Below are 23,875 nucleotides of genomic sequence, written 5' to 3' on the forward strand. Positions count from 1 at the left end.
TATATATATATATATATATATATATATATATATATATATATATATATATATATATGTGCACACAGGTACATTCATTGTATGTTCAAAAGATCTATATATATATATATATATATATATATATATATATATATATATATATATATATATATAAATATATATATCGGTAGGAGTAAATGAGTGAAGAAGCTATAAATAGCTTGTCTAAACCCGTCTTTGCAGGCTGCACAGGCATTAGATAGTCTTGTACAGGCTTTTTTTAAAAATTAAAATTATTATGTTTTGATGGAAATTTTTTTTTATTCTGAAACTTTATTTTGTTGATTTTTTATGCCAGGTATATAAAAACAATGTTTTTTAGCAATAAAAAGACAGAAAAACAACTTGCAAAAAAAAAAAAAAAACCTTACATTTTTTTTGAAATAATTTTTATATTTAATTTTTATTTAAAAAGTTAGTAATTAATTAAATAATAAATAAAAAACAATATTCAAATGTTAAAATATAACCAATCGTTTCAATAAAATAACAATAAAACAACTGTTAGGCATATATAGTTATTTAATAAAAATGATTGATCTTAGCTATATTATATATAAAGTTCATTCATTCATATAAAAGTTCATTATCTTTTTCTTTGTGAATAAAAATGTTATTGTATAAAAAAATTTCTACAACCGCTTTATTAACAAGTAGGAGAGTGAAAAATTATTTAAAAAGACTTTGATAATTAAACTCAGTCGGTTTTTTTTCACAAATTTAGTCGGCTAGTTGGGTATTTGACACAATTCAGTCGGGTAAATTTTAATTTTAAGGATCTTTTTTTTCTTTATTTGAAGCCAGTTGGATTTTTTTAAGGATTTCACCTCCACCCCCTTATTTTATTTGTAGAATCTCTGATTAAACTCAAATAGTTGGATACTTGTTGAGATTTTTTTCGAAGTTAAACCTGTTTGCCCTACTTGGTGAGTTTTTGTTATTCTGCTTTTGTTTTAGTTTTGTTTCTTGATTTTTATTCAGACTTTATTCTTTCATTCTCCAATTATTTCAGTTGTATAATCAGATTTTGGTTAAGTTTATTCCAGATATAGTCAAGCCAATAATTTGCAAGCAACAAATAAAATGGTAAAAATACAACCATCACATTTCCTTATTCAAGCATCTTGATGTTTGCTTAAAAAATTTTGCAATGAACATAGCAATTTTGCAACATCTATTTGAGTATTAATATTTTGTCTTATTAAAATAATGGAATAAAATATAACATTGCGCTACTTTAGTTGATTCATTTTTCGATGTAAATTAAATAAAATTTTAAAAATTTAACAGTGATATCTCTAAGCTATAAGATATGGTGACAATTATTTTGAAATCTTTTTTAAATAAACCTTGAACCAAAAGTTCTATTCTTTTACAATTGCTTTTCAACTATTTAGACTAAAATTTTAATTCTTACTATCATTTCCATTCAATTTACTATTATACTCTTTATGAACTTGTAATTGATTTTATATGTAAAGCAATATTTAAATATATTTAAAGTATGACAAACTAGTTTATCAATCAATTAAGCAAAATGTGTGATTATACAAAAAAGAAATTGTCTTCATTACCTAACAGTTCTTATTGTTTAAGTTTACAAATTTCCAAAGAATACTGAAAACCCGGACTATTATGTTAAATTCTTTTGCATCACATGCATAATTTGCCTGCTTTTTAACATACCATTTATTTATTCATCTTTTAACATAACACAGAACAATACAGAGCAGTTAAAGCTGTTTGAAATAGCCTGTTCGATTTTTATTTTTCATTTTTACATTAGAATATTCAAAAAAAAATTTTCATAATTTTTTTTAGCACATCCTGAATGAAATAGTTTCCTTTTTTAACTAGTAAAACAAACAGTTTTACAAAATTACAGCATTAGAGAAATTTTTTAAAGAATACAAAAAAAAACATAAAAATATTTAACTTTATTTTAACCAAAAATTGATATTCTGCATGGGCTTTATTTTGCCAGTTGAACTGATTTGCACGGGTGTGAAGGCGACCCAACATTCCTGCTGAAGCCTCTCTCTCTCGCTCCTCTCTCTCTCCTCTCTCTCTCTCTCTCCTCTCTCTCTCTCCTCTCTCTCTCTCCTCTCTCTCTCTCTCTCTCTCTCTCTGTCTCCCTCTCCCTCCTCTCTCTCTCTCTCTATATATATATATATATATATATATATATATAAATATATAATATATACATATATATTAAATTATGTTAGTGTATTTTACAAATAGAGTGGTCAATGTTCTTAAAGAACAGAGCAATATAAATTAGTAAAAAAACACTTATCTAACTTTTTTCTTTAACTTTAAGTTTCACCATTGCTTCCTGATGATCCAGCAATGGTGAAACTTAAAGTTGAAAAAAAAAGTTAGATTGTATATCCAAACGTAAATCATGACAAGCTAGCAATTGGTTAATAATATAACCTGATCATAACTTTTCTAATCTAACACTGTGCAATAGCGTATTACAAGATAACACATTAACTTTTTATAATGATAGAATCTATTAGTGTTGAGGAAGTGCTGCATATTGGGAATATTTATTTTTTACTTGTATACGAATAACATAATTTCATTTGAAATTTTTTTCTTTTTAATTCATTTATAATTTTTAAATATTTACAGTTTTGTGTTTAAAATACACATATAAAGATGGCAAGGACGAGAAGAAGACAGGTTTGTCATATCACCAAGTTCCTTGTTTTTTCAATAAATTTATATAAACACTTTGAAACTAAATTTAAATGAGACAAAAAAACAAAATGTTTCAAAGGAATTTAAGGTTGCTAATTTTAAATATAGTTAGCAAATATAATTTGTAATACTCCAAATATTTTTAGCTTTTTTTTCTTCTGGAAATACATTTATTTTATTAAGCTTTTACAAACATATTCACACACACAAAACAAAAACAAAAAGAAAAACAACCAAAAAAGGTTGCAGTAAAGAGGTGTTGTCAACAACAATATTGATATTTCGAAGAAAGAAAATAGTGAATAACTGTATGTTTCTAGGACAACATTTAATACATTTGCCAATAATAAGGGTTCTTCAATCAACAAGAAAGTAAGTTGAAAAATTGTTCGAAAACCCTTTTTTCTGTTATCTATTTCTAATCATAGGCAATGAAGAATTGTTTTTATGCCTTAACTTTATTAGCTTACCAGTTGACTTTAAAAAAACAATATAGCAACATCGTTTAAAGAAGGCTTGCTAGACGTAACTGGTTTAAAACATTTATGAAAAAAAACTAACAAATATAATTAACGTTGAATTAAAAAAAAATTACGAACCTTAAGTAGATGATGGATCTACTTAAGGTTCATAATTATCATTAATAACTCAAGGTCAGACCTTTGATATTTCATCTTTGTCCCAAAAAAGTACGAGGTCTTAATTAACTTAAGCCAAAAAGGTTGGTTTTTAATCACAAATTTTACCTCCTTTCAGCGCAAAACAAAAAAGAGAAGAAAAAAATGCAATCATTATACAAGTTTCTATTATTGAACATATTCAAAATACCAGTAAAAAGCATTCAACACTATATATGTAATAGTACTATTTACAATTCAGCTCTTGAAATTTTTGCAAAATCTGTGAAATAACAATTTTGCTTGCAATAATGTAAATTACTTACCTTATATAAAATCACCATTTTGTATCTAAAATGTGATAGCATGATGTTTCTTAACAAGGACTATTTTATATTTACATAATAAAATTATTATATTTACACATATTTAAAAAGTATAATTTATGCTAAGTAAATCCAATTTTAAAGTTTTATATTCAGCCGCATGAACCAATTCATAATATATATGTAAGCTGGTCAGTATCAGAGTGGTTATATTTTTTAAAGTCAATTTTTAGGTTATAAAATTTCAAGGACTATATAAATAAAATCATTTATATTCTGAAACAAAAATTCATGAGTCTTTATTGTGAGTATAAATTATGCTCATGTTATTGTTAATTGCACTTATAAAGCTTACATATTTAAATATAATAATTTGTATATACAAAAAAAAATAGAAAAAAATAAGTTTTTTTTTTATTTTGCAATATAAAATGATTTTATACTATAAAGCTCCTAAATGTTTTACATTCGATTCTAACCTGAGACTTCAGCCATCACTAGATTCTAACCTAGATTCTAACCATCACTAGATGCTATCCTAATTATCTGTAAATTATTTACAATATTTACTTATTTTAATATTACTACTATCATGTGGCATTTCAAAGCTTTTAATTTTTAACAGTGGTTTTAGATTAAAAATTGTCCATAGCAGGGTTTTGTGCAGGTTTTTATATAGAGTTGGGGTCAAATACACATTAGTATTTGGTAATAATATGCTGTATTATCATATTTGTATTTGTAATGTATTAAAAACTTTATTAATTATTTGTGTTTGTTTTTGCATTTGTTAAAAATAAATTTTTTAGTTCCATAAACGAGGGTGGTTTTTTTGGGAATAATGGAGGGCTTTGTTTTTTTTTAGTTTTTAACACTAGAATAAATTAAAATTTTGTTTTTAAGTGGTATTTGTTATGGTTATCCATAAATTATGTTATGCAATTTTTGACAATTTTGGTCCCCTATCCTCCTCTCCTCCAGTAACAAATCGACACATTTCACTGACCTCCCCCCTCCTCTTAAATTATGCAACAAATTTGGTCCCTCCCCCTATCCTCAAAAATTTTTTTTCATTATTAAAATACAATATTAATTTTTATAGTTGCTTATAGTTATCTAATGAATGCATATTAATATGTATAAATTTTAATTATTATTATTTGATATTTCTTTGAAATATCAAATAATAATAATTAAATTTTATTATTTGTATGTGCATACAAGTAAACAACCCACAAAAATGCTAATACAAAAAAGTGTTTAAGTATTTAATTTGTTGCTATCACAATATGTTGATGCAGAGCCGTGGATGATCAATTCCTCGTAATTCAAGGTGCGGCTAACAAAGGTTAAAGAGAATGATTCTCAATAACGCTGCAGAGTTTTTGGATTTTAATGCTTTTAGTGTTTTAAGAGAACATATTTTTGTATTTAGTGTTTTGATGTATCTGAAAGTTATTTTATATGTTTTAACTATTATTCTCAGTTAATTATAACTATATTTATATATTATTTGTATTTTTTAAAGTTTCATACAATAATAATAATCAATTTGTACATAAATTGACTAATATGGCCCTAGTCACAGTGTAGTTTCATACATCAACTGACTTAAATATATATGGAGGAAGTGAGATGTACATATATTCTTTCTTTCACTCGTATAGTTCGATATTTTATTGTATAAATTAACAGTGATTAAATGAGAAAGTAATTTCTGAAGATATATTTAATTTTTGATAAATATATTATCTAAATAACTTCTTTAGCAATAAGTTAGTGTCACTAGGTCGTATCAACATTATAATATTTTATGCTAATGCGTGTTAACTATTGTTGTTTAATAATTATTTTGTTATTATTTTTATTTGATAATTATATTATTACTAATTACAATAATCAGAACATTTATAGTTTATTGTCTTTTATGGGAATGTTTTCAGATAGACTATATTGTATAACTGACGATAGTTGTCTTTTGTATGAATGAAGATTGTTGTCTTACAGGAGATTGAAAGATATTTGAAATAGATTCTTCAGCAATAGATTGATTTTGAGAGTTTAGTATCATTTTTTTTGGTGATACCACAAAATCTACATAATCATTTGCAACATCTTGATCACCAAGTTGTTTCAATCTATCTAGCTGAAATTAGGCATAATGGAGATGATGGATCAGTTTCTTTTTAAATCAGATAAAAAACCAACTTGTCAAGAGTTGGATATGTCAATAATTTGCAGCGTTGAATTGTAAGCTCAAAATTTTTATCATTAAAAGAATAGTCTAACTATAAGGTTAAGTTTACTTCTTAAAAGATTGGCAGTTTAACAAAGTTCACAAAATGAAATCTAAAAAAATGTTAATATAACGTAAAAAAAGGTGCATTTTTTGATGTGACATGACTCGTGGTCTGTAACACTTGAGCTAAAGCATTATGCATGACTTTTTTCTTATGATAATAAATTCTTTAATGGTGTAATGACTATTTTCTTATGTTAATAAAATATTTTCTTATGATAATCAAATCTTCAATAGTGTAATGAGATAAAATAATAAAATGTTTATAGTTTTTACACAATAATATTTGAAAAAATTTTGATACTATATCAGATTTTATAGTTAACTTTTTTTTGCTTTTAAATCTTTACTTTGAAAACTTTATTTTTAAACCAAAATGTGCATCATTGCAATGATATTTGGTTGATATAGATGATATAGATGCTGTCATGTGACAAATGTATCAGTAAAAATAACAGCAAACAACACCTAATCATAAATAAAATTTTCTTCTAGGAAGTTGGCATGTATTAATGTTTTTGCTGAATTTGTTGAAGTTTTTAAAAGATTTTTAAAATCTTTTTGCAAGTATAGCTCTTGAAGTTTAAATGCAATTAAGGAAACAGATTATCACGAAACTAAAAGATCTGATGCTACCCAAGCATGCATTAAAATTATAAAACAACATTCTTAGAATCATGATCATTGAGTAGTTACCTCTAGTACAAGAAGAAAAATTACCAGTCCAAGTTAGGAAAAGTGTTGTGAAGCAACTTTTTAACTATAAGTCTTCTAGAGATATTAAAAAACCATAATGACCAGAGGTAATGCAAAGATCTGAAAAAATTTTCAATCTGAAACCATTTTTAATCTGATTTCATTGACGCCTTATACTTCTAAAGAATAATCTTGAGCTGTGACAGTTGTGTGGTTAGATCTTTGAAAGGTGGTGTTTTTGTGGTGTAAGATCTTTGAAAAGTTTATTTTGTGCAGAAGATTTAAGGGCTGCGTTTATAATTTTTATGAAGTGAATAATTTTGCCAAAACTGTAATATGATTTTATCAAAATTGTTTTTTGAGTTAACAAACGATCGAAACAAAACGGTTTTTTCTCTTTACAGTTTTTCAATTTTTTTTTCTATTCTATATTATATTTAGGTTTTTATAAATGGTTTCATAAAAAATTTCATTTTTAGATAATATATTAATTTAATAGAATGGATATTATTATTATTTTCTTTTATTTGATCATGTTAAATGATTCTGCATGTTTGACATGATGTTATGTATACTGTTGAAATGAAAGTATTTTTTTGATTCTAATTATCTTTCTTTTTAAAAAAACAAACAATTGGTGAAATGGAGGCAAGTTTCCACAAAAGAATAAGTTTCAGTAAAAAAAAGCAAAAAGGATAAATATTGATTTATAAAAATAGTTATATGCTTTTCTCATTCTATTAATAGTGTGTTAAAATTTGAATTAGAATTCAAATTTTAACACACTAGAAATCAAAAAAAATTATAATTTTGTTTAAATGACAGGGTCTGATACATATTTTGATTACTACATGTCCTTTCATTTTATGTAGACTTTTGCAACAAGCTGGCACACTTGATATGTACGATTTTGAAAGACGTGGCCAAGTTTCAATGAAGGAAAGTCTGAACCAATGACAACCTATATTCTATCTCGTCAGGAATGTCTTGGATCCAATAACCCTATGGTATTTATGGTAGAATCAGCTTCAATGCAGTCTTCTACATCATTATTAACATCATCAGGTGCTGGTGGAGGTGCCTTTACTTTAAATCGAACTGGTGTAACTAATGGACGAAAAATGTATGTCTCCTCAGTAATTTCTTCACGTTTTAATACTCCAGGTAAGTTTTTTTTTAGTCATGTAACTAAATTGATAGTTTATGATTATAGAGCTGATATTATAGTTGACAAAAAATTTTTATAATTTTATTTATATAGGCGTTAGTAGAACTGTTAGTCGGTTTGCTACTCCTTTTCGAAGTCGCTGTAATTCTGCTATGTCAAGCGTTGCAAATTTAAATCCAAATCATTTACCATCTCCTGCAAATTCAGAGTTTGAATTTGATGAAGAAGTTGGTTTTCCATCTTTTGGATCAAACTCTTCACATCTTTCAGTTCCTCACTCCGTCGACAAATAAGGAGCCCAAGAATGAGATCTCAGAATATTGAAACTACTCTGCAAGAATAAAAAATTTGTCAAATTATAATAAAAGCTGTTAATAAAAAACGCATTTTTACGGGGAATGACAAAGTTGGGGAAAATATGTTTTGTAACATAATTAACAAATGTTGAAATTTTTGTATAGTTTTTACCATAAATGGTTTTTTGTGTTATACATTTATAGTGTAGAAAGGTATTCTAGGTTGCTTTAAAATATAACTTGTAGTTGTTTATTTCTTCAAAATAGTTTTAGCATTAACAGTTCTAAATCTAAAGTAACATTTGATCTTATTAATACTTTTTTTGTCGACAGAAGTTTTTCCTTAGTGTTGTGTAAACTATGCTTTAAGAATTTATTTAGAATTTTTATATTTATATTTTTATATAGAGTTTATAATTTTAATATATAAATATATAATTTTTTTATTTTAATAGAGATAAGTAACATTTTGTAAACTTTTTACAATTCTAAAATACTTGCAATTATGTGTATATATAATACTTGTATGAGAATTTTCTATTTGTATTTTTCTTTTAATGTTTTAACCTGATATAATATATATATATATATATATATATATATATATATATATATATATATATATATATATATATATATATATATATATATATATATATATATATATATATATATATATATATATATATATATATATATATATATATATATATATATATATATATATATATATTTATATATATATATGTGTGTATATATATATATATATATATATATATATATATATATATATATATATATATATATATATATATATATATATATATATAAAATATATAATATATAATGAGTGTCCGTTACGAAAAAAACTCTAATTGGCCGGTTTTAAAACGGAGGAAAGTAAATTGTATTCTTAATTCCTTTCGTTTATTAACCGCTCCTATAATTCTTTTAGTTAATATTCCTCCGTTAGCCAGCTCCGTTAACTAGCTTTCGTGCTGTTTTTCTCAGTGTATCTAAACGTTGCGATGCCAACAGACAATGATTTTGTTTAATTGGTAAATCGCAGCAGGTGATTTTTTAAATAATTGCTGCTGATAAATTCTCTAAATTTAATTTAATTACGCTATAATACAAAAAAATCAATGAATTTGTATCTGCTTAACACTTGGTTTCTTTTTTTTTAAACTTTATGTTTATGCTCCTTCACTCTTATGGATTAAACATTTTCTCTTTAATTTATTCTCTTTGATTTTTGCAAGCAAATCAAAATATTAAAACTGAGTAATTTTATTGACTTATTTTAAGAAATCACAATTATCTTTATTGCACCAAAATGGAGGTTTTATTCTCATACTGTTTAAACTGTAAATTAACTTCAAAATGAGTTATTTCACTGTCTACCTTGTACTATGTTCTTTCTGTTTAAGAAATTGACAACTAATATTCGAAAATTCGTTTACTTTTGAAAATGAACTTTTCTTAAGGTAAAATGAATCTTTAAACATTGAAGAAATGTTACTCAACTTTTTAATTATAATAATATTCTCAAAAAAACAAAAAACAAAAAAAAAGCAATATCTCAAAAACATCTTAAAATAACTCTTAAATCATGTTTAATATAAAGTGCTACACACACACAAAATATTTTTTTTAAAATATTGTGGCCAAATTCTTCAATTGTGCTTGGTATGATTATAACAGAGAAAGTTTTATATATCCTCTACAGGGCTTTGTCTTAGAGCATATAGAAAACTTTATTGCCACCCAATCCATGTTTTGTTGCTACAGTCCTGTAATACAAGACTGTGTACATATAATATAGCGGTATGATGCAATCATACAGTGCATGATTGCGTAATTCAAAATAAAGTTTGGAAAGGCAAAAAAAAGTTGGAAATATCAAAACTGTTTCTTTTAAGTAGCACTTGATATGTTTAATTAAAAATTTTACTTTTTAAGATCATATTTTTATAAAATAATTATTAGAGAGGGTTGGAAAAATCCATGCTGCTACCTTGGCCACAGCATTAAGATTTTACCATATGTGCTTTTTATAAAATACCCTTTACCATGTGCCTGAAATAAAGTTAATATTGTTAACTGTTTTATAAGACTTACATAGAAGCTAATATATATATATATATATATATATATATATATATATATATATATATATATATATATATATATATATATATATATATATATATATATATATATATATATATATATATATATATATATATATATATATATATATATATATATATATATATATATATGTATTCATTATCTCTACCGTTGCCGATTTTAGAAACTTTTTGATAGTAATGACTAATATATATATATATATATATATATATATATATATATATATATATATATATATATATATATATATATATACATATATATATATACTATATATATATATATATATATATATATATATATATATATATATATATATATATATATATATATATATATATATATATATATATATATATATATATAGTAATGACTATATATATATATATATATATATATATATATATATATATATATATATATATATATATATATATATATATATATATATATATATATATATTCATTATCTCTACCGTTGCCGATATAAGAAACTCTTTGATAGTAATGACTAAAAAGTTGAAGTCTTTCTTTTGAAACTTATTTTGGTATATATATATACATATATATTATAGAAACATTTCTTCATTTATAAACATTTTACAACGATCTTGTACAAATTTTATCAATAAAATTTAAATTAAAAAAAGTAAATAAAAATTAATAACGACAGGAGCAAGCAGAAGACAGAAGTCATCAAGCCCCTATAGTAAGCGTAAAATATTTTTTACAAAGTTCTTATAATATAAATTTACAAATACTCGTTATATAAAACAAGTTAAAACAAAATTACAACAAGAATACGAATATAAATTGTAAAAGTTAAATAAATACATACATTAATAAATATTACAAGATTTTTTTCATTTAAAAATACAAATATTTGTTTGTGTCTTTTAATTCAATCAAATTCTGTTTAACTTTTTTTTTTAAACAATTTATTGAATTTATACTTTTCATATTTTCATTAAGAACTATATTCCACAGACGAGGCCCTCTATAATCGAGCAATCAGATGTTTTAAGAGTTGACTTAAAACATCTGATTACTCAATTTCATATAGAATCCATAATTTTAATTTCATATTGGTAAATTGAAATTATGGATAGAGCACCTCGTTAAGTATTTATGATTAATTTTTAGAAATCGGTTATTAAAGGATTTTGGAAGCATGTCATTTTGATATTTAAACATGAATAACAAGTTTTGGAACACGTTTAACTCACAGACATTAAGAGCTTTTATTTCCCGGAATAACGGCTTGGAGTGGGGGGTGTATTTATGCACATTACATATAGTTCTACTGGCTTGTTTTTGCTTAATATATATATTTTTTAACGCTTAACGGCAAGTACTTGCTCGAGTAATATTAACAACATGTAGCTATGATAAAATGTACTATGTAGCTATGGATAAAAGAGTAGTATAAATCTATTAAATAATTTTTACTTAGCTGGTATTTTGTTTTTGTTTTAAACATTTTTTAATTCGTAGGTATTTTGTTTTATGCATAATGCCTATAGTTTTAGAAATTTTGTTTTCAACTATCATAATATGATTTTACCAATTAAGATGCTCATCAAATATTATTCCTAAAATTTTAAGTGATGAAGCTCTGTTTACTATATTGTTATTGATTATTAGCTGAGGAAGTTGCAAAGGCTAGTCATCGGATTTAGATTGATGATGAAATAAAATGTACTTAGTTTTACTGATATTGAAAGAGAGTTTGTTTGATTTAAACTAGTCATCTAGGTTTTCCAGCTCACGATTTACTGTAAAGAAAATTGTTTTTATATTGGAAAGAGTATAAAAAATATTAGTGTCATCAGCAAAAAGAACAAAATTAAGCATGTTTGAAGATAGATAAATATCATTTACGTAAACCAGAAATAGTAAGGGTCCAAGAATAGAGCCTTGAGGAACTCCGCAGCTTATTGTTTCTAACTTTGTACACGATAAATCATAAGATACTCCTTGTTTTCTATTTTTAAGGTAACTTTGCAGCCATTTTAGTTGCTATTTATTACTCCATATGTTTCTAGTTTGTACAAGAGAATTTTATGATCAAAAGTGTCAAAGGCTTTTGACAAGTCTATGAACAAGCCGAGAGTATAACTTTTTTTAGCAAAACCTATCTCTAGAATTTGGCTGGCTAAATCAGTTATTGCATGATCTGTTGAATGCCCTTTTCGGAAACCAAACTGTTTGCTGTATAAAATATTATGTTTTGCAAGATAACTATGCAATCTGTTATACATAATACGCTCAAGTAACTTTAAAAAACAAGAAAGGATAGATATAGGTCTGTAGTTAGATGGTATAGAATTGTCGCCATTTTTGTATACAGGGACTACTCTTGCTATTTTTTAATTGACAAGGAAAAATACCAGTTGTTATTGAAAGATTGAAGATAAACAAAAGAGGTAATTTAATAACATCAAAAACAGCTTTAAGAACATTAACATTATTATCATCAAACCCGGCACTTTTATTTATTTTAGGCGCATTAAAGGATGCCTGAAGTTCATTTAGAGACAGTTCCGACTCATCCATTACATAGTGTGTTTTTTTTAAACAGGATTGGAATGTTTTATTTCCAGGAGTTATATCTGCTGCTAATTTTTTTCCTATGTTTATAGAAAAAAACTTGTTGAAGTTTTTAGCTATTTCTTTCTTATCAAATATTTGTTTGTTCAAGGTTAGCTTGAATCTATTTGGAATAGTGGTGTTTTTTTGTAATCGTTTTTTCCCTGTAACTTCTTTTATTACTTTCCATGTCTTTTTACTATTTCCAATTGAATGTTCTAAAGAGGTTAGAATAATAATTTTTTTTATTTGCTTTTTTATTCTTTCAAAATAATTTATATACTTTATGTATTTAATTTCATTGTCATAAGTTTTATTTTTTTAAAGGTTTTTATACAACCTTTGTTTTTTTCTGGATGATTTTCTAAGACCATTTGTCATCAACGGATTATTAAAGTTTTTGGAATTAGTTGTTTTTTTAATTTTTGGAAAGGATCTTTCGCATTGTTTAGAAAACAACCGTAAAAATAAGTTGTATGCATCATTAGCATCATTGCACTCAGTTAAAAGATTCCAATCAATTTCTGTTAATAATTCTCGAAATTTTATACAATTCGGTTGGTTGATTTGTCTAGACATGTTGTGAATAAATTTTTAAAAGTATTCAGGAGTTAAAGATTAATTTATAAGAAAATTTGGAAAATATGATTGCTGATATCAGTTTTAATATTCCATATATGTATGTATATATTCATGTAATATATATGTATGTATTTATGTAGTTGTTCAATTAATCAATATTTTGCTTTATAAATACTCAAACCCATTAAATGTTATAACATGGTTATCCAACATACATATACGCCTGCCCAATAAACATGTGGGCAGGTCCTAAAAGGTAGGTTGGAGATTTTTCTAATCTTAATAAACGTAGGAGGGGTGGGGTGTGTGGTTGAGAAATGTGAGGGTTGTAATTTTTAAAAAACTAAAAACAGGAAACAAAAACACTAGAAGAAAATTTAAAACTCAGAACAAGACAAATGTACTTTTTTTTAAATGAAAAACTAATAAATATTAAAAAATAAAAATAATAAAATAAGTTTTTGAATTTTCAAAAGGGGTTGGAAAAATAAAGAAAAATTAATGAGCGTTCCTCAACGAGGGTTAATGCAGTTAACCCTCGTTAAGTTTACATCATTGGACTTCCAGCCTTTTAACATTCACAGATTCAATTTCTTTTCTTAAAGTCACGGTAGTGAAGTTTGATTGGTTGATTTATCAAGTCAAGGCAGCGAAATCTGATTGGTAGATACTTAAATTTGTGGAACTGTTGATTTAAATATTCTCATTAAAAACATATCGTTGCTTTATATTTTTTGTTAACATAACGGTACCATCTCACTAATTATTTTGATAACATTTTAAATCAATATACAGGTAGTTAGTTAAAAAAATCTTTATATTTAACTAATTACTAATTAATTTACTTAAATAATTTTTTTTTTTTTTTTTAGTTTACGTTGTTTACATGTCGTGTAATATAAGCATTTACACATCGAATCTGGAAAAAGATCATATCGATCTTGTCGCCAGAACCATATAAAAATTACAATATAAATATAATATAAAATTACACAGGTAGTTTATAACAAAATAACAATTCAAAAGGTTTGAAATAATAAATGGTTAAAATGATATCTCAAAAATATTTCAATATATTATCCGTTGAAAAAATAATATTCTTTAACTTGTCTTTAAAAACAGAACAAGAGATAGATGAATCTATATTAGGCTGGATAATTTTATTCCAGAGATAAGGTGCTCGATAATCTATTCAAAATCGATTAAACTTTGTTTGAGAAAAGGGTTCTTTTAAATAATTATTTCGCAAACTATATTTATTTTTTACTTTAAAGGTAAATAGCTTTTTTAAAACATTTAATAATGGGTCGTTGATACAACAAAACGTAAAACAAAAAGTATTATACAAGTTAAGTTCATAATTTATAAATTCTTTTAATAAATTCGTATTTTTGAATAAAAGTTTTGTGTTTGAAAAACGATTTAAAAAATATATTTTCGCATGGCATGTTTCTCATAGCGGTAAAGACGTTGCAACTTACTTTTACCTATACTTCCCCAGGCAATATTTGCATAGTTTATATAGCTATGAATAAATGAGTAGCAGAGTTGTTTTAAATTATCGATATGAGTTTTCCATGTCATATTTTCGTCAAGACAAATACCTAGGAACTTTAAAACGGAATCTTTTTTTCATTTCTACTTTATCAATATTAAGTTTAGGTAAATTATTAGGCTATAAAATGTTTTTTTGTTGAGAAGTGGAAAAGAATCCACTTTGTTTATACAAGAATTTCATAGAGATTTCAGAAATAAAAATGGTTTCAAATAAAAATGAATTGCTTAAATTTTATGTACAAAAAGCAACAATTTTTAACTAAAAATTGAAAATGTCGTTTTTTATGACATTTTGCTTGCAATATTTTTCTTTAAAATGTTTCAGTAGAAAAGATTATGAATTTTGAAATCACTATAAAATTCTGGTTCTATTGAGACCCAGGTTGATATTATTTGAAGAAAAATAAAGTTCACTGATATATGGAGCTAGTGTGTAATCAAGGGTCACCTTTTTCAAAAATTAAATAAAACCAATGACTTTTCAGTTGCTTTCAAACCAAAGTTATCTGTTAATTATATTGGAAACTGGAGATACCAAAAATTTACCAAAAAGTTATAGACCTAGTCTTAAGAATAATACAACTTACGACGCAAAAAACTAGTCTTCGACTTTTAGACTTAAACTAATGCAACCTTGAATGCAGCAGTACTTTACTTCATAATAAACAAAAAATTCTTTGACCTCTTTTGAAAGTCTTTTTTTAGTTGCTAATATTTTTCTGGAATCTCTTTTCCATAATTGAACAAAATTCTGATTTTCATATTCCTTTGTAAAATTTTGCAGTGATGCAAATGAGTCAAATTTTTAATTTAAATAAAAAAATGCTGAATTGATAGCCTCCATTTTTCATATGTACAGTATGAATAAATGTTAAGTTTGCAATTAACTTATAATAAATTTGCAACTTATGTCAACTTATGTAATTCAACGTTTTCACTACTGTAACTTTATGAGTTTTATGAGTTTACCAATGTGTCTAGCATCATTTTAAAAATCAACCAATCAAACTTCGTAGCTGTGATATCATAAATCAACCAATCAGACTTCGATAACTTACTTTATAAATCAACCAATCAGAGCTCACTTCCGTGACTTAAGGAAAAGAAATTAAAGCAACGGTACCGTTGCAAGAGCAAAAGCGTTTTCCTAATTTAATAGAAAATTCCTCTAAAAGCAGTTTTACAGAAGGGTATCGCATGGTTAGATTTTGGCGTTAACAGCTTTTCGATAACTAAATTTACTCATGCCGTTAACTAAATGGAGACATTAGAGACGACAATACGAGACAGTACGAGTTTATTTTATCTAAGCTGCGGCGTCCCGGTTTAAAAAAATAACGTTATGTGACATTACGTGGCAGCAACTTTTGTCCCGATTGAACCAAGATGTTACCACACTTTTAAAAAAATTGTCCCGATTGACACGTTACGTTCCAGGAATAACGCGACGTTCCGATTTGAATAACCTCACTCAAAATTTGGTGCGGTTATGAACCAAGACGAACCAAGAATAACGTGACAAACCGTGACGTTTGCCCGGGTACCCGTTGACAGCCTTAGTTATGATATGAGCCAAAGGTATGTAAATGTATGTATGTATGTATGTATCACTGATCTTAAAATATAATATGTTATATTTTGAGATCAGTGGTATGTATGTATGTATGTAATTAAAACTTGGGATTCTATTATGCGCATGCGTTAGCTGCAAATATATAAATATCATTATTTTGATTAACTGTGTTAAACTTTCATTATACAGTGCTTACCAATTTGCCCGTTTGCTTGTGTTTTTTTGTTGTTGGTAAACTTGATCTTGTAAATAAAGCAAAATTGATCACAAATGAACTTGATTGAGTATTGTAATTATTAGAATTTAAAGTAGTAAAATTGCTTTACTGGGATCAACAAAGCTTTGTTTTTAGCGAAGTTAACACATTTTATTCATTTATATTTTAGGAGAACTGAAATTTTTGTAAGATTTTGGTAAGTTGTTAACAATGCTTCTTTTTATCTTTTCAAAAAAAATAGTCGCTATTACCAGTCATTTTTTTATTAGAACATATGTTTTTAAATTGGGTAGGTTTCACGAAAAAACTCCGTAAAATATGCCGAGTAATCACCAACAAAAACTATCCAGAATATGTAGAATATGTGGAAACCTTTTAGGAAAAGTCAGTTTAAAAACTGACAGTAAAATAAATCGAATTTATAAAGTTTTTGGAATAAATGTATCAGAAGTAGGGATTGCAATCCCGGGCATGAATTACGATCCCGGGATTTCGGGATTGAAGTAAATAAAATCCTGGGATCCCGGGATTTTATATAATGTGAGATATTTGCTAAAAAACAGAACTTAATACTGCATATATGAATATACTTTTTGATGTTATCAATTTTTTATTTAATTTCATTATGCCTTAATGACTTAAATTAATTTTCTATGGCGCCTTAAATTGTTTTAATTGTGTAACAGGCAGCAGGTGTATATAAAGATCTTAAAATAATGCAGAAATATATATACGGTACCTTCCATATTATGTTTTAAGATAACAGACTTTACAGAATAACCTTCATCAAATAATTGGATATGTAAATAACATTTGAACATTTAAAGTGTATTTGACTAAAGTAACTAAACAATCAAAATTTCAAAATAAATTTGTAAACATAAATTTTCTTAAATTTGCCTACCGATGTAGCTGCTGTAGCAACAAGCTACTTTGTAAAAAATAACATAATAAGTTGTTTGTTAATATTGAGAGACAAAAATTAAAGAAAATCTTTATTTTATATTTATAAATAAATGGTAGCTAAATAATAAATGTAAAACAAAAAAACAATTCATATTAAATGCATATTTTATTTACAAACTTTCTTTTTTTGTCTGAAAATATGCCCGGAGGAATAGAAGAGCATTTAAGGTTTGGTCATTTAGCCTACTCCTTATTTTACTTCCCAAATACCCAGCTGCAGAAAAAGCCCGCTCAGGTTCGATGCTTCTCGGTGGAATAGATAACAAATATTGGTATACTAATTCCAAATTATGCCCCCGGTTTCCACCATTTTCAAACAGATGCATTTCTTTCTTTATGATTGACATTAAATTTGAAGTTTGTGTTTCTGGTTGAATGGCTTTCATGCTTTGTGCAATTTGCTCTTGTAACTTTTCTCTTAAAGACAGGGAGGCTCGAACTTGTGATTCTTCATTTCTAACGACAGCCATTATATTTTCATCAACATCGATACTTGATTTTTCTAAATTATCATTTTTAAAAGCAGCTAGTCTCTCAATAAGTTTTTTTATCTGCTTCCTAATAAGGGTTTAGGAGGAACTCCAAAAATTTTGCAGACATTTGTTTCATCATTCACAGCATCATATTTTGGATTTTGAAGGTATTTTAAAACACCAGAAATTTCTTCACATCGTCTTTTTTCCATTCTTGTTTTTATAAGCTCGGAACATTTTATTAGCAAAGGGAGATTGTTTTTGAGCAATCTGCTGGAATAAAAATATAAGTACTGGATCTGCAGTGCATAGATTAGCATCTCTTCTGCATAACGCATCTACTGCTAATTTGACAGGTACTTCTATTATTTCCAAAAGAACCACAAAATCACTTTCGTTTAAGGAAACTGGGTGGTTTAAGTCAATTAAAGCTTTCTGTATACATGTTTTTAAAGCAAGGAAACGCTCTAACATCGATAGAAGAGAGTTCCATCTTGTTTTGCAATCCAAAATGAGCAAAAGCTCGCTGCCTTTCTCTTCTTTGACATATTTTTGCAAGACTGCATTATTTTTTGTCGGGGATCGTTTAAAAAGAACAACTACCTTACGGGTTTTTTTCACTAGTTCATTGATATTTTGTTCATTGGTGAGTAAATCCATATTTGCTATCCCATCATTTGTTGGGGGAAGAAAGCCTAATCCCATTTCCTCGTCGATATTTTCTTCATCTTCGTGATCATCTGTTTCATCAACAATATCTTGAGTTTCCTTCAATGGTGCTTCGGTGTCGGACATTGGCGTAGAACTTTTTTTATAAAGAAAATCATGAACTGCAAGGTGAATTCCATGGACTAAACACAACTGGTGTTCAGCCTCAATAATTTTTCCCACACGAACCATTACATTTTGACCATCCGCTAAAATAGCAACAATGTCTGTATCAATATTAACATTATGCTCCTTTAGAATCTGTGCCTCTCTTTTTTAAAACATCGATACATTTCTTAGCATTCATAGACCCATATACACGAATAAGACCCAAACTCCAGTGCTTATTTGGGATATGCACATTAATATTCATGTATCTTTTATTTGTTGTAGAGGTCCATTCATCAAAGCTCAGAGAAAATCGTGTTCCCAAAGCTTTATATTGATAAATTTCTTTGGAAATTAACTGTCTAATATTTAAGCTGTAACTCACCACTATCCTTTTAATTGAGTTTGCTGACTTGGGCAAATTTTTGAAACCACTGGTAATCAGTAATTGCCTTAAATCTTTTGATGTTATAAATACATTAAATGTTAGCCCATCTAAAGCTGTCATTCGAGCCAGTGTTTCGTCTAAGGTTTTTTTTTTTTGGATGCAAAGTAACTCGTTATTCTTCGTTTCGTAGGAGGCTTCTCGTCGGTTCTGGTATCATTCAACTGTTGACTCGAACTAGGTAAATTTTTGTCGGCTGAAGTTACTTTCAAATTATGCTTAGTTGATAAGTGCGTATGAAGGTCTTTTGTAGAACCACCCAATGTTTTCAAAATAACACCACATTTCTTACATTTTGCTGCCAAATTATCCGCAGACTTCAAATAATGTGACCACACTGAAGTTGGGTCTTTATCTTTTTTGTGTAGAAAAAATGATGTTCCCTTTTCACTGTTTTCATTCATGTTTAGAAGGATATTTTTTTTAAGGTGGTCCTATACTAATAAAGTCAAAATTTTAAAAATACACTCATATTTTATAATTTTCATATAAGAAATAGTATTTTATACTTAAAGCACAGCAAAGGAAAAAAAAATTAAAAAAATTTTTTTTTTTTTGGTCAAAATTTTGGGACACTAAAAATGGACATGAAAAATGAACTACGCGCTGCGATAAACAGCCTGTAAACTATTAATGGTATTATCATAATATTTTCACAGCTTTTTAATATCAGATGATTTCACTCACCCTGCCAAAATTAAATAATTTAAAAAAATATTGAAGCTTTTGTAAGAAAACCGGTTTAAGGCCTAAAAAAAATGCCCCGAAAAGGCTTAGAACCTAGACCTTATTATGAGAACCAGTTAACTAACATGAATTCTTTTAATAAGGTGAATGTGCATATATATAATAAACAACTCCTGAAAATTTCAACACAATCAGACAAACCAATCTCATGATATTTATCACAGCGTGCAAAAAACTCATATATTGAGAAAAACAATAATAAAGATTTTTGATGAAATAAATTTTTTTAATATATAAAAAGGTAAAAAAATTATTGAAAAATAAACGACTTGAGCATTATTGGAAACACAGAAAAAAGAAAAATGTGAAAACTCTAATATTTGAAAAACATTTAACCAAAATAGAATTATTCAATCAATGAAAAAAAAGCTTGAATATAAAAGGTAATATACAATAACATATGTTACAAAATACAATAACAGCCTTAACATAAATTTAACTTAAAAAATAACAAAAAACCAATATCTAAAACACTCCTGCTTCATAAGATGCACCTTCACTTTCATTTACTATATCTGTAAAACCTTTTCGTTGTGCACGAAGCAGCTTACTTCTTTGTTTTATTGGGTCAAGCGACTTCTTTTTCATCATCTTTATTCTTTCTGCAAAGCAGCATTATATTAAAATTAATTTCTTCAGTTATTCCAAAGTCATTGCAAAAAAATGATGCCTCAAGCATTAGTAAACATTATTATTAACATATATTGCGGTAAACATTATTGCGGTAAACAACAAAAGCAATAAAAAAGTTATTATTTCAAAACGTTCAAGCGACTTAATAAACTCAAGCAATCACTTAACCACAAATTCGCTCAACAATTTTACAATTTATCTTTTTAACGCGAGAAGTCTTGCCAACAAACTTAACGATTGTTTTTTATACAATAGTCAAACAAACCAGCCTTAATTTGTGCTTGTGAAACTTTTTTCAATTATAAACTCCCGAACTCCATGGTCTATTCAAAAATTTATTCCATTTATCGTAAAGATAAAGCATAAACAGGATAAACCTGCAAAGCAGCATTATATAACTCGTTATAATTCAGTATAGTTACCAGCTTTGAACATTTTGTTTTACAAAATAATTTAATTAAGTTCAATCCACTGATCTATATTATAACTGGATAGCGCATCTCCTAATAAAATATCGTAATTTTTGAAGCCAAAATATTTTCGCCAGCGCCATATTGGGAGGACCCACGGAGAAATATTATTTAGTTAAAATATTGTTAGGTGAACAAGCTATTTCTTTATTTTGGTGGTTTAACTTTATGTTTTTTTATCTAACATAGATAGAATGTATGGAAAATTATTATTATTTTTTTTCAAATAATGATAAATATTTTTCAGAAAAATAATTACAATGTTCATTCTATAAATGTCTGGAGAAAATTCCCAAAAGCGAGGGACACAGTGTATTGCATTTGGTTGCCATAAAAGAAAACATTGTGACAGTAAAAGAAGTGATAGTGATGGAATTTCTTATGACTAATTATCTTCTAAACGAAAGTTTCCTAGAACATTTCATAGGTGACTTTCTTAATTATTTTTAAAAATAAAAACATTTTAAAGTTTATTGACCTCTGTTAGTTTGCTTGCAATGTGAACAAATGGATTTAAATAAAAGTATAACAAACTTAATAAAATATTAAACGTTATTTTTGCTACCAATTTTATTCAGATTTCCTTCAAACACTGAAAAAAAAAAAAGAATGGACCAAAATACACCGTCAAGAATGAAGTCCAAGTAGTAGCAGTTTGATATGTTCTGATCATTTTTTAGAAAAAGATATCGACAGAACTGGACAAACTGTTAGGTTAAGGGAAAATTCTTTTCCTAAAAGATTTTAAAAATTCCCAGACCACTTAAAAAAGGTATATAAATCAAATCAAATCAAATCAAATCAATATATTTTCACTTTAATAATATCTGTATATATACAATCGTGCGGGACATTTACAAACAGTTATAAACTGATGACGCGTAAAGACCTATGATGGTATAAATATAGCATAATAATAATGATAATAATAATAAGTAATAAAAAATAAATAAAAATAAATAGTAATAATAATAGTAATAAATAGTAATAATAATATTAAATACAGTAATATAATAAGTACTATCTATATATTTTACTATATATAGGTATATATTTTACTATATATTTATCTATATATATTATAGTGATTATCATACGGATAATGCAAAAAAAAATATATATATATATATATAAAATATAAAAATCATAACAATATCAATAACAAAAAATATAACAGTAAAAAGAAGGAAAGAAAGGAAGAAGAGTCAAAGAAGTAGAAGTCATAGGAGTTTTGTTGTGATCCAGCATTTTTTAAGCATAGAAAAATTGAATATGAATTAAAGAAAAAGAAAAAAAAAAAATTGTTATAGAGAATTAAGCGGGACGATTGCATAAAAAATAGTTAATTGTTTATTTATTACATGTTATATGGTTTAGTAGTGCCACAAATTTTAGAGCCATATAACTTTACAGGATGATGAAAATAAGGGTACTTGATTGTGACTAAATGAACATTTATATATTTTTATGTTTTATTTTTATGTTTTTATTTTTATTTTATGAGTTTTATATTTTTATTTTCATTTTATGGGTTTTATATTTTTATTTCTATTTTTGGTTTTATATTTTTATTCTTATTTTTATTTTTATTTATATTTTATATAATCAATTATGTTTTTATTTATTGTACAGGTTTGTTCAATATGTACCTTTTAGTTCTTAGTTACCCTATGCAGTGTGCTAGAGGGTTTATAACACAACTGTATGGTAAGCAGCTGAAACATATAATAACCATATTGCTATTGTATGCTTTAATTTTATAAATGCTGCATGAACTATTAGCTTGTGAGTAAACACAACTTAGAGGTTCCTTCTAGTTTGATATCAAATTTGAAAATTTTATAACTATATATATGTATATATATATTTTTGTTTCTTTCAATATTAGAAAATGAAATAGAGAAAAGTTCCTGTTAATAGATCAACTTTTGAAAATTTTGAAATAAGTGATTTTAAAACTAGTGTTATACCTATCTCCATGAAAGTTGGCTCCCCCAAAAAAATATATAATTGCAGTTTAACTCCAGAAAAAAAACAGATCGTAGAAACAAGATAATTGTGTCTTTGAAAAAGAAGGTATAAGCAGAACAGCAAAAATCTCAAATCAAAAAAAGATAACATCTCTTAAATCAGTTGTAAAAAGTCAAAAACAAAAAACATCATCAAATTGTGAAGAAATGCTATTAAAAACATTTTCAGAAGTTCTCAAGCTCTAACCAGAAGAATGATAATGTGTAAAAATCATGGTAAAGGATTTAAATATTCAAGAAACCATATCCTTTGCACTTACCCTGCAGTTTTATTCAAGCAAAGCTTATGATTATGCGCAAAAAATATTTAACTTTAATTTACCACATCAAGCACAAATTAGGAAATGGTATGGAAAAGTTTCAGCAGAACCAGGTTTTACAAAGCCAGCGTTTGCAGCGCTTAAATACAAGGTTATAGAAGCTGAAAAGTTAGGATCTAAAGTTGTTTTGTTTGATAGCGAAAACAATGCAATATC

General features: G+C 26.2%; 2 protein-coding genes across 4 annotated transcripts in view; one reads left to right on the top strand and one right to left on the bottom strand.

The window, feature by feature from the left end:
* LOC105847729 (uncharacterized) overlaps positions 1–23,875 on the bottom strand; it is a 137,054-nt gene that overhangs the window by 33,411 nt on the left and 79,768 nt on the right. The window lies entirely within an intron of this gene.
* Positions 7,543–8,207, top strand: LOC136091403 (uncharacterized). The gene is made up of 2 exons (XM_065818921.1): positions 7,543–7,847; positions 7,945–8,207. Exons 1-2 carry the CDS (start codon positions 7,637–7,639, stop codon positions 8,142–8,144), a joined length of 411 nt encoding a protein of 136 aa, XP_065674993.1. The 5' UTR covers positions 7,543–7,636; the 3' UTR covers positions 8,145–8,207.

Source organism: Hydra vulgaris, chromosome 15 (assembly GCF_038396675.1).
Source record: "Hydra vulgaris chromosome 15, alternate assembly HydraT2T_AEP".
In the NCBI taxonomy this organism is placed as follows: Eukaryota; Metazoa; Cnidaria; class Hydrozoa; order Anthoathecata; family Hydridae; genus Hydra; species Hydra vulgaris.

What these genes read in the sequence shown, in the direction of transcription:
- LOC136091403 (XM_065818921.1), top strand. Translation starts at nt 7,637, where the DNA reads ATGACAACCTATATTCTATCTCGTCAGGAATGTCTTGGATCCAATAAC. An exon ending in TTCACGTTTTAATACTCCAG is followed by an intron (nt 7,848 to 7,944) that starts GTAAGTTTTTTT and finishes TTATTTATATAG; the next exon opens with GCGTTAGTAGAACTGTTAGT.